At 39.8% G+C, this 13341-nt stretch overlaps 1 protein-coding gene across 2 annotated transcripts in view; it reads left to right on the plus strand.

The window, feature by feature from the left end:
• PSMF1 (proteasome inhibitor subunit 1) overlaps positions 1-13341 on the plus strand; it is a 46296-nt gene that overhangs the window by 11576 nt on the left and 21379 nt on the right. For both annotated transcript variants that reach the window (XM_082600355.1, XM_082600356.1), the window contains exon 4: positions 8526-8708. In XM_082600355.1, coding sequence (XP_082456481.1) covers positions 8526-8708 — 183 coding nt within the window. The remainder of the gene's footprint in view (positions 1-8525; positions 8709-13341) is intronic.

Genomic DNA, 13341 nt, shown 5'->3' on the forward strand with positions numbered 1-13341 from the left:
ATACCACCTCACACATGTTAGGATGGCTACTATCAAAAAACCAAAATAACAATTAGTAAGGATGTGGAGAAATTGGAACCCTTGTACACTGTTGGTGAAAATGTAAAATGGTACAGCAACTATGAAAAATGGTGTGGTGGTTCCTCAGAAAATTAATTACCATATGATCCAGCAATTCCACTTCTAGATATATACCCAGTAGAACTGAAAGCAGGGTCTCAAAGAGATAATTATGCACCCACGTTCATAGAAGCATTTTTCATAGTAGCCAAAAGGTGGAAGCAGTGTAAGTGCCCATGAATACCTAGGACAGATGAACAGATAAACAAAATGTGGTATATACAGACAATAGAATATTACTCAGCTTTAAAAAGGAAGGAAATGCTAACAAATGCTTCAGCATGGATAAACCTTGAGGATATTGTGCTAAGCAAAATAAGCCAATCACAAGACAAATTCTATATGATTCTACGTATAAGAGGTACCTAGAATAGTCAAACTCATAGAGACAGAAAGTAAAATAGTGGTTGCCAGGGATTGGAAGAGGGGAGAATAGGGAATTATTGTTTAATGGGTACAGAGTTTCAGTTTTGTAAGAGGAAGCGTTTTGAAGATAGGTGGTGGTGGTGATAGCACAACAACGTGAATTACTTAATACTACTGAACCGTACACTTAAACTGGTTACAGAGCTGGTAAACTTCTTACAAATTAAATCTAAAAAAGAAACCCCAAACCCTTCAGTGAGTGTTCATTTCTCCAAGGATGAAGAACGAAATCCTTGATGAGGCCTAAAGCCTAGGGCCCAGCCCCTCTAACCTCATCCTTTGCCACTTCCCACTTAGCTCCTGTGTCTCAGCTGTGGTGCCATGTGCCTCCTCCCTCTTCAGAGCTCTCCCCTTGGCCGAGAGTGCTCTCCCTAGCCTCTTCCCACAGCCAGCTACTCTTCTTCCTTCAGTTTGCATTTAAACATCAGCGCCTGAGAGAAGCCTCCCCTGCTCCCCCCATGTTTGAACCTTTTAAGCATTTAATAAGTGGGTATTTTATGATTAACTGCCTACTAGCCTGTGATCTCCTTGAGGGCAGGATCTGGGTCTTTTTCACACAGTAGACAAAGGAATGAAGGAGTGAAGTGAGGCCAGGCCTGGCCTTGGCAGAGCTGCTCTTCTGGGCGCTGCCCACACCATGACCCTACCTCACCCCTTAAGAGGGTAAAGGGAAGGACACTGAGAGTGTGGTCTCTCTCTTGACTTTTTCGTTCTGGAATTCCATTGGGAGAGAAATTGACAAAACCTCTGGAAAAACCCGGGCCTGTACACCAGGCTGTTCATGCTCCTGAGAGCATTTAGTCCCCTCAGCAATTCTGAGAGAGAAACAGTGATAATATCTCCATTTTGTTTTTTTAAAAATAACATTTGTTGTTGGAGTTTTATGTGTGTTTGGGGGGGGCGTGTTTTGATTGCTGTAAAATGACATAGTAGGACTACCTCAGAGTGTTCTGAGAATGAGATGAGATGTCAGCGCAGAGTGCTTAGTACTGGTCCCAGCCCTTCATGAATATGCAAATGGAAGAAATCTGATCACAAGGAATCATCTCCATGGAAACTGAGGCTCAGAGAGCTGGGGTCTGGATCTCTCTCCTGATCATAAGGCCCTCCGTCTCTCCTCTGCCTTTCTGGCAGCAGCACTGAGCTGCCTGCTTCTGGCCCCCTTCCACCATCTGGCCCTCCTTGTTAGGTCGTCATGGCATGTCATGTCTGTTCTAGGTAGAAATCTGTGCCCCTAGTTGAGCAAACTGATTTGCTAAGGAGTATAAACCTGTTCCTTTCTGTCGTGCCTCTACTATGTTAGGATGACAGGCTGTCTTTTGCTACTACCAAAATGGCAGTTCTCCCAAGGCTTAGAAATCATGTGAGAACTTCTCCTTCGGGACTTAGTAGTTTTTTAATCAGACCTGAGTTCTACAGGTAAACCTTTTGCATAGGGAGATCAGAGGGCTTCCACCTGTATCACACACAGCTCATCTGACTGAAAGGAAAGAGGAGTTAGATTTATCCCCGCTACCCAACTTGGTCAGGGAAGCAGCATGGTGTACAAAGTTCTGTGTTCTAATTAGGAACGTGATCTTTGTAGGGATGTATGGACCACAGGCCCTTAGAACTTCTAAACCATTGCAGGTGTTACACTTTTTAGTCATGGAACTCTTTATTCAAGCACGCGTAATATTCCGTCGTCTGTATTGACCATATTTTGTTTATCCGTTCATCTGTCCTAGGTATTCATGGCCACTTACGTTGCTTCCACTTTTTGGCTACTTTGAATAATGCTTCTTTGAACATGGGTGCACAATTATCTCTTCATGTTCTTTAGGATTCTGGAGGAAAGAGTAGGGACAGCAAATGGAGGTCCTTGTGCCCTATCCACTTGGCTTTCTCCATTGCCCTTCCTGGGCCCCCTTCCATGCCAGAGAAGCCCTGAAACCACTGATCTAGTCTAATCTCAGTGATTTTATGGTTATGTAATAAGTGATTTTTTTTTTTTTTTTTTTTTTTTGCGGTACGCGGGCCTCTCACTGTTGTGGCCTCTCCCGTTGCGGAGCACAGGCTCCAGGCGTGAAGGCTCAGCGGCCATGGCTCACGGGCCCAGCCGCTCTGCGGCATGTGGGATATTCCCAGTCCGGGGCATGCACCCATGTCCCCTGCATCGACAGGCGGACTCTCAACCACTGCGCCACCAGGGAAGCCCAATAAGTGATTTTTTAATTAAACTTTTTATTTTGAGATAACTGTAGACTTACATGCAGTTGTAAGTTGTAAGGTATAATACAGAGAGACTTGTATCCTTTGTACATTTTACCTTTATACATTTCACCTCAATTATAACATTGTATAAAACTACCTTAAATATTACAGTGAGGATATTGACATTGATACACTGACAGTAAGTATTTCCATCACCACAAGTATCCTTCCTGATGCTTTTTTATAGCCACACCCACTCCCCCTCCCCACCCCTCACCCCCTTGGCAACCATCATTTATTCTCCATTTCTAAAATTTTGTCTTTTTTAAAAGAATTTTTATTGGAGTATAGTTGATTTACAATGTTGTGTTAGTTTTAAGTGTACAGCAAAGTGAATCAGTTATATATATATATATATATATATATATATATATACCACTCTTAGATTCTTTTCCATATAGGTCATTACAGAGTATTGAGTAGAGTTCCCTGTGCTATATAGTAGGTCCTTATTAGTTATCTATTTTATATGTAGTAGTGTGTATATGTCACTCCCAATCTCCCAATTTATCCCTCCCCCCTCCCCCGATAACCATAAGTTTGTTTTCTACATCTGTGACTCTACTTCTGTTTTGTAGATAAGTTCATTTGTACCATTTTTTTAGATTCCACATATAAGTGATATCATATGATTATTTGTCTTTGTCTGACTTACTTCACTCAGTATGACAATCTCTAGGTCCATCCATGTTGCTGCAAATGGCATTATTTCGTTCTTTTTTATGGCTGAGTAATATTCTATTGTATATATGTGCCACATCTTCTTTATCCATTTCTCTGTCGATTGACATTTAGGTTGCTTCCATGTCCTGGCTATTGTAAATAGTGCTGCAGTGAACATAGGGGTGCATGTATCTTTTTGAATTATGGTTTTCTCTGGATAGATACCCACAGAGGGATGGCTGGATCATATGGTAGCTCTATTTTTAGTTTTTTAAGGAAGTTCCATACTGTTCTCCGTAGTGGCTATAACAATTTACATTCACACCAACAGCGTAGGAGGGTTCCCTTTTCTCCACACCCTTTCCAGCATTTATTGTTTGTAGATTTTTTGATGATGGCCATTCTGACCCGTGTGAGGTGATAACCTCATTGTACTTTTGATTTGTGTTTCTGTAATGATTAGTGATGTTGAGCATCTCTTCATGTGCTTTTTAGCCATCTGTATGTCTTCTTTGGAGAAATGTCTGTTTAGATCTTCCACCCCTTTTTTGATTGAGGTTTTTTTTTGATATTGAGCTGCATGAGCTGTTTGTATACTTTGGAGATTAAATCCTTGGTCGTCTATTCATTTGCAAATATTTTCTCCCATTTTGAGGGTTGTCTTTTTGTTTTGTTTATGATTCCTTTACTGTGGAAAAGCTTTTAAGTTTAATAAGGTCCTACTTGTTTATTTTTGTTTTTATTTTTATTACTCTAGGAGGTGGATCAAAAAAGATGTTGCTGCAATTTATGTCAGAGTGTGTTCTGCCTATGTTTTCCTCTAAGCGTTTTATAGTATCCGGCCTTACGTTTAGGTCTTTATTCCATTTTGAGTTTGTTTTCATGTATGGTGTTAGGGAGTGTTCAAAAATGTTATGTAAATGGAATCATACAGTATGTAACTTTCGGGATTGGCCTTTCTCACTCAGCATAATACCCTTGTGATCCATCTGAGTTGTTGCATGCATCAATGGTTTGTCCCTTTGTCTTGCTGAGTAGTATTTCATGGTATGGTAGGCATGGCATTTCACAGTTTGTTTAACCATTCACTAGTTGAAGGACATCTGAGTTGTTTCATTTTTTGCTATTACGAATAAAGGTGCTATGAACATACATGTACAGGCTTTTGTGTGGACATTATTTATTTCTCTACAATAAATGCCAAGAGTTCAATGGTAATTGCATGTTTAGTTTTTTAAGAAACTGCCAAACAGTTTTCCATAGTGTCTGTACCATTTTACATATCCACCACCAGTGTATGAGTGCAAGTTTCTCTGTATCTTCACCAGTTTCTGGTGTTATCACTATTTTTCATTTTAGTTATTCTGATGTATAGTAGTATTGCATTGTGGTTTCAATTTACATTTCCCTGATGGCTAATGACAGTTCCTTGTATATTTCAGATGCAATTCCTTTGTTGGATGTTGGTTTATAAATGTTTTCTCCCAGCCTGTAGTTTGTTTTTTCATTCACTTAACAAGGTCTTTTGCAAAGCATAAGTTTTTAATTGATAATAGCTATTTGATAAATTTTTGCTTTTATGGGTCAAGCTTTTGGCGTCAAGTGTAAGAACTCTTTGCCTAGTTCTAGATCTCAAAGCTTTTCTCCTATTTTTTTTCCTAAAAAAATTTTACATTTAAGCCTGTGGTCTATTTTAAAGTAAGTTTTGTATAAGTTGTGTGGTTTAGGGAGAGGTTCATTTTCTTGCCTGTGGATGTCCAGTTGCTCCAACACCATTTGTCATTGAATTGCTTTTGCAACTGTGTCAAAAATCAGTTGTCTGTACTTGTGTTGGTTTATTTCTGGGTTCTCTTTTTTTTTTTTTTCCATTGATCTTTGTGTCTGTTCTTCTGCCAGTGTCACATAGTGTCTATTATTGTAACTATGTATCAGTAGTATGCCTGAATATTGAGTAGAGTGATTCAAGATCGCCCAATTCTTCTTTGTCAAGATAGTTTTCACTATTCTTGAGTCTATGCCTTTCTGTATAAACTTTAGAGTAAACTTCTCTTTGTCCATGAAAAACCTTGCTGGGATTTTGATAGGATTTGCATGAAGCTTACAGATCATTAAACCTAAAATGGGAAAAGTTGACATTTTTACTATGAATGTGGTATGTCTCTCCATTTATTTAGCTCTTGCTCTATTTCTTTCATCATCATTTTATAATTTTCAGCATATAGGTCCTGGACATGTTTTTTGCTCTTTTGGGGTGTGAGAGGTGATTATAAACGGTGTTCCGTTCTTGGTTTTGATTTTCAAATGTCCATTGTTAGTATATAGAAATGCAGTTTATTTTTGTGTGTTGATCTTATATCCTGTCACCTTGCTGAATTTGTAGTGTTCTTGGAGGGGTTTTTTTGGTAAATTCCTTGGGAATTTCAAGGTAGACTGGCATGTCATCTGCAGATAGAAGCAGTTTCATTCCTTGTTTTCTAATCTGTGTGCATTTTCTTTGTCTTGCCTTACTGAAGTGGCTGGAACTTCCAGTATTATGTTAAATAAGAGTGGTTAGAGAGAACATCCTTACCTTGTTCCCAGTCTTAAAGACAAAGTACTCAGTCTTTCATTACTAAGTATATTGTTAGCTGTAGTTTTTTTTGTAGATGCTCTGTATCATGTTGAGGAATTTCTCTTCTGTTCCTGGTTTGTTGAGAGTTTTTATCATGAATGGATTTATCGTTTTGGATTTTGTCAAATACCTTTTCTGTATCAATTGATATAACCATATCATTTTTCTTAGCTTATTGATATGGTAGGGATTTGTAACTATTGAACCAGCCTTGTGTACATACAATAAATCCTATGGTATGTAATTCTTTTATATATTTTTGAATTTAATTTGTTAATATTTTGTTGAGCATTTTTGCATCCAAGTTCATGGGAAATAGTGATCTGTAGGTTTTTTTTGTTTTGTTTTGTTTTGTTTTTTGGCTGTGTTGGGTCTTCATTTCTGTGCGTGGGCTTTCTCTAGTTGCGGCGAGCGGGGGCCACTCTTCATCGTGGTGTGCAGGCCTCTCACTGTCGCAGCCTCTCTTGTTGCGGAGCACAAGCTCCAGACGTGCAGGCTCTGTAGTTGTGGCTCACGGGCCTAGTTGCTCCACGGCATGTGGGATCTTCCCAGACCAGGGCTCGAACCCGTGTCCCCTGCATTGGCAGGCAGATTCTCAACCACTGCGCTACTGGGGAAGCCCTGTAGTTTTCTTTTTTTTGTACTGTCTGTCTGGATTTGATATCAGCATAGTACTGGGCTCATAAAAATGAATTGGGAAATGTTCCCTTCTCTAGAATTTTCTGGAAGTGACTGTAAATTGGTGTTAATTCTTTAAATGTTTGGTAGGCTTCTCCACTGAAATCATCTGGACCTGGATATTTCTTTTGGGGGGTGCTTAAGTAGGAATTGTGTTACTTTAATAGAACTATTCAGATTATCTATTTCATTTTGCCTAAGTTGTTACAGTTCGTGATTTTTGAAGAATTAGTCTATTCTAAGTTGTTCAATTATGCTGTTATTAGTATTCTCTTATCCTATCAATGGCAACAGATTTGTTATAATATCCCATTGCATTCTTGATACTGATGATTTGTGTCTTCTCTCTTTTTATGTTTGCTGCTCTTGCTGGAAGTTTATCAGTTTTGTTCATTTTTTGGAAGAACCAGTTTTTTGTTTTTTTAATTTTCTCTTGTTTTTCTGTTTTCTCATTTATTTATTTTTATTCTTTATTATTTCCTTATTTCTGCTTGCTTTTGGTTTAATTTGCTCTTCTTTTTCTAGGTTTTTGAGGTTAGAATTTAAATTGTTGATTTCTTTCCTTTTTTCCAATGTAAACATTTAGTGCTATAAAGTTTCCTCTCAACACTGTTTAGCTATAATCTCACATAATTTAATATGTTGTACTTTTATTATTATTCAGTACTTTGTATTTTTTTTCAAGACTTCCTCTTTGATCCATGGATTATCTAGGATTGTATTGCTTAACACCATGTACTTAGAGACTTCCTTCCAGTTTTGATGCTTAGTATGATTCCATATGGTCGAAGAACATACTCTGTATGATTTCAGTTTTTTTTTACATTTATGAGGTTTGCTTTTTTTTTAACTTATTTTTTATTGAAATATAGTTGAATTACAGTGTTGTGTTAATTACCGCTGTACAGTAAATTGATTCGGTTATACATGTATATACATTCTTTGTCATATTCTTTTCCATTATAGTTTATCACAGGATATTGAATGTAGTTCCCTGTGCTATATAGTAGGACCTTGTTTATTCATTTTATATATACTAGTTTGCATCTGTTAATCCAAACTCCCAATCCAACCCTCTCCCACCCCCCTCCCCCTTGGCAACCACCACTCTATGTCCCTGATTTATAAGGTTTGCTTTTTGACCCCGGATATGGCTCATTTTAAAACACCAGATTTTTAGGAACTCTGTGGAGTCCTGCCCACTCCCTGTTACCTCAGTCTGCCTCAACACTTCAGCTATAGCTCACATTGCTTGTCTCTCACCAGCAGAGAAAAGAGGCCTAGAGCAGCCTTCCAAGGACCCCTGAATTAGTGACAGAATTGGACATTAAGCCCTGAGAGCCCTGCCTACTTGGACTAGGAACCTGGTTCATCCTCCCCATGGAGGCTTTGCCTTCCATGACCCTTCCCATGACATGTGATGAGCACACAATGAGGCTGAGGGTGGGGTGGGGTGGGGTGGGATGGGCAGGGCACAGAGGAGTAGCCAGTCTAGGCCCTGTGCCCCTTACACCCTCACTGCTTTCTAATGGGGTGGTAAACGAGGAGGGGCAACTCAGATGCCTAAGAAGCTTAGGCCCAAATCTCGGAGACAACGCCAGGCTGTTGTCCGCCGGGAAGCCCGTTCCCATCCTCGCAAACAGTCCAAGCATGACGCCAAGAACTATCAGGGCCACCGCCGCCATCGCCGCCGCCGCCGCCCCCGCCGCCAAAATACTGTACGCAGGGTTGCCAACCAGGTGCAAGCAGTTGACACCTCGTCTCCTTCCTGCAGGGTCTACAAGAAGAGTGAGGAACTTCGGTCTCGTCTTGTGTCTGGGATCATCACACCTATCCATGAGCATTTGGTCAAGGCTAGCGTAAGTCCCCAACAGGAGTTTCCCCCTGCCACTGCCGGAGAGGTGGACCCACTCCGGATTCACCCACACCATCCACATACCAGCCGGCAGCCTCCCTGGTGAGTACAGAGCCCACAGTGGCAGCCCATGCCTCTGCAGAAGGAGTCCAACCATGATCATCTTGCCACTTGACCCCTCTCTGGCCCCTGTGTGTCTTCAACAGAATTATCAGAGTCTTGGTATATGGAGATAGAAAGTGGAGATATAAGTGGAGCAGTGAGTTCTTGTACTGCGACTAGTCACCCCAACAACCTAGCATCCTTAGGCTGCCTACCTCCTTTCTAGAGGCCACACACAGCCTCTGAGTCTGCCCAAGGGTCAGTGCCTCTGAGGCGTGTGTGCAGTCCTCCAGAGTTGCTGCCCAGGTAGTTCAGTTCTTTATTCCAGAGCTATTTGTCTGTGCAGGACCCTGGACCAGGCTTTTGGGGAAAATGTAGAAATACTGGAAGTTCCTGGAGGGAATATGTTCCCAATGTTCCCTTTCTTTGCCTTTCACTTCATTGTAGTCCCCTGATCTCTTTTACAACTTGAAAACTTTGCCAAAACAGCATGAGGTATGAGCAAGTCACATACAAGGTCTTTGCAGATTAGGATGGCAGCATTTAGGACTGGAGACTTCTGCTCTGAGGGAGAAGACAAGGACCCAGGGACACCTTAGTCTCTAGCTGAGATGGCATGTCCCAGTTTGGAGTCCACAGTGTGATAGTAATGGTGGGGTTGGCGGGGTTGTGGGGGAGGGCTCACTGTGCGGCCATAATAAGCACTCAATAAGTGTTAGCTGCCGTTGTTAAAAATGACTCTGTTTTGCAATTATATACCTTTGGTTAATTAAATAAATAGGAAATTTGTTTAATTACTATAATAAATAATAATTGGCAAGTCTCTGGCAACCTTTGGAAATATTGGGTTCTGTGGGGAGAGTGGAGGATAATAAAAAGTGGTTGAAAGGTTGGGAACAGCTTGTCTGATCTAACCTCTTTATTTAAGATGACCTGCCTAAGGTCACCAGCCACTAATAAAGAGACAGAGCCAGGGCTGGGGGTCTAGGTGTCCTCACTCCAGCACAGTGCTCTGTTGTGATGCAACCAGAATATGGTGGGAAGATTTAAGGATAAGCCCTGGACAGCAATCAAATTGGGGGAGACTTTTAGACCTTAAGTAATAGTAATTCTCAGGTCTCTCAGATTCACTTCCTATTTCAAAACAAATATTCTCTGAAGTCTCCTTCACTGTCTCAAAATGGAATTCATAGATCATCTAACTTACCAAATGGACAGTTTCAAAAAGGATCAGTATAAAGTCCTGACTATAATATAAATGAGAAATAAAAAGTGAGTAATTAATAAGATAATATGTATTTCATTGTGTAGATGCCTGAGCATGATTACACTGGAAAAGATAGGCATTTGCACTTGTATATGGAATTATTTTGAATTTGACAGTAACAAAAGCAGGCACGTGCTATGTTATAATTACATTTCTGGAAAAATTTTTATTGAAACAGTATAAAAATACTTTGTGTTCACATATAAAATGGCCTTAGACTAACTTATGGTAGGTAATTTTATGTAGGCTTTACATTTCTATGAATGTCTAACAAGACTTTGACAAGTTGTGTAGGATGTAGATTATTCATTATGTGGAGCTCTACTGTGGATTATAGAGCATGAAGCATCTCTGTTCTTTGCCTATAAATACTATAAGCACTCTCCAATCACCGTGACAAACAAAAACACCCCTGGGGCTTACACAAAAACACCTCCAGGGCACCTGGAGACTCTGCTATCCTAATTGGGACTCATAGACCTGAATCTGGAATTATGAAGGTAAGAAATCCTAGCCTTGGAAGAACAGAAAGAATGAGAAAATCACCATATTGCAGCTTCTACTGAAATAATGTAGTGACTAGGCACAAATTGTCAATGGTTGCTAAAACCATTAGGTAAAAGGTTGATGGGCAACTTTATAATGGATGAATCAGACTGATAGCACCTGAACCCATAGGTCAATCTTAACACTAAAAGTGGGATAGCCAGACTTTGTGTATTCTAATATAATGCAATAGTAGGTTCACAACAACATGAATCTAGATTGAACTCCCAGCTTAAAAGAAGCATGAGAGGTAGAAGAATGAGTTAAAGAGACTCATGAGGATACATGGGTTCCAGCCAATGTATGGAACATGAAAAATTTTTACAGGATTAATTGATCTTGTTTTTTTTCATTAAATAATGGCATGGGGAGAAAAGGGAGAGGGGGCTTGTTAATTAGAGTCTTATCAACTAAATCCAGTGTTGGACTTTGTTTTGATCTTGATTCAAATAAACTAATTCTAAAATTATTTTTGAGATATTGGGGGAAATTTGAACAGGGACCAGGTATTTGATAATGTTACTGCTAATTTTTTAGGTGACATAATTAAATTCTGGTTATGTTTAAAAAAAGTCTTTGTCTATTATATATATATAATTTTATTAACTGAAATATTTAAGGGTGAAATGATATGTCTGGGATTTGCTTTAAAATAATTTCACCCCCTAAAAGAGTGAGACATTGGGAAATGAGTATAGGTGAAATAAGAATGGTAGAATATTTTGTTTTTTAATTTATTTATTTTATTTATTTATTTTTGGCTGCTTTGGTTCTTCTTTGCTGTGCACAGCTTTCTCTAGTTGCAGCAAGCGGGGGCTACTCTTCGGTGCGGTGCATGGGCTTCTCATCATGGTGGCTTCTATTGTTGCAGAGCACAGTCTCTAGGCACGTGGGCTTCAGTAGTTGTGGTACACAGGCTCAGTAATTGTGGCTCGTGGGCTCAGTAGTTGTGGTGCATGGGCTTAGTTGCTCCGCAGCACGTGGAATCTTCCTGGGCCAGGGCTCGAACCTGTGTCCCCTGCATTGGCAGGTGGATTCTTAACGACTGTGCCACCAGGGAAGCCCAGAATGGTAGAATATTGATAATTGTTGAAACTGAATGGAAAGGTACATGGGTGTTCATAAATTAGACTTTGTACTATTTTTTGGTCCCTTTGAAAATTTCCTTAATAATGAGTCTTTTATTGAAACCAATCCTTCAAAAATTCTTCCAAAAAATAGAAGAGGGGGCTTCTCTGGTGGCGCAGTGGTTGAGAGTCCGCCTTCCGATTCAGGGGACACGGGTTCGTGCCTCGGTCCAGGAGGATCCCACATGCCGCGGAGTGGCTGGGTCCGTGAGCCATGGCCTCTGAGCCTGCGCGTCCAGAGCCTGTGCTTCGCAGTGGGAGAGGCCACAACAGTGAGAGGCCCGCGATAGAAGAGGGAGGAGCACTTCCCAACTCATTCTGTGAGGCCAGTATTACCCTGATACCAAAACCAAAGACATCACAAGAAAAGTACAAACCAGTATCCCGTATGAATATAAATGTAAAAATCCTCAACAAAATACTAGCAAAAGAAATCCAGCAACATATAAAAAGGGTTATATACCATGACCAAATGAAATTTATTCCAGGAATGTTTGGTTTAACATCTTAAATCATATTAATAGAACAATAGATGAAAAACACATGTTCATCTCAATAGAGAAAAAGCATTTGACAAAATCCAACACCCTTTCATAATAAAAGCATTCAACAATAGAAGGAGACTTTCTCAACTCCCAAAGCACACAGCTAACATCCTACTTAATGGAGAAAGATGGAATGCTTTCCCCGTAAGTTCAGGAACAAGATAAGGATATCTGCTATTGCTACTTTTCTACAACACGGTACTTGAAATTCTAGCCAGCGTAATCACTCAAGAAAAAGAAATTAAAGGTATCCTGATGAGGAAGTTAGAAGGAAAGCAATCGTTATTTGCCAATGACATGGGATCCTGTATATAGAAAATCCTAAGGAATCCTTTTTAAAAACCTTCTAGAGCTAATGAATGAGTTCAGCAGCGTGACATGATATAAGATCAGTAAACAAAAATCAATTGCATTTTCTATACACCAGTAGTGAACAATCTGAAAATGAAATTAAGGAAATAATCTTATTTGTAATAACCCCTAAAGGTATAAAACACTTAAGAATAAACTTAAGAAGTACAAGACTTGTATACCGAAAACTACAAAATGTTGCTGAAAGAAGTAGGAAGATTTAAAGAAAAAGATATCCAGTGTTTCATAGATAGGGAGATGGCATTTGGCAATACTCCCCAGTTTGATCTGCATACTCAGTGCAATCCCAATCAAAATCCCAGAGTTTTTTTGTTTGGTATGGGGTAGGGGGGTTGGGGGAGGCTTGTGCGTGTGGGTTTTTTGTGGGGTTTTCTGGTAGAAATTGGCAGGCTGATCCTAAAATTCATATGGAAATGCAAGGGAACCAGAATAACTAAAACAATCTTAAAAAAACAAAGTTGGAGGACTCACAGTTCCCAACTTCAAAACTTATTACAAAGCTACTGTAATTAAGACAGTGTGCTATTGGCATAAGGATATGTAAAGCAAGGGAGTAGAATTGAGAGTCCAGAAATAACCCATACATTCGTGGGCAATTGATTTCAACAAGGCTGCCAAGACAGTTCATTGGGGAAACAGTAGTCTTTTCAAATGGTGCTGGGACACTGGATATCCACATGAAAAAGAATGAAGTTGGACCCATTCTTCAAACTATACACAAAAATTGACTCAAAATAGATCATAGACCTAAGTGTAAGAGCTAGATAGAACTATAA

Source organism: Mesoplodon mirus (genome assembly GCF_964341445.2).
Source record: "Mesoplodon mirus genome assembly, chromosome: 15".
Classification (NCBI taxonomy): domain Eukaryota; kingdom Metazoa; phylum Chordata; class Mammalia; order Artiodactyla; family Ziphiidae; genus Mesoplodon; species Mesoplodon mirus.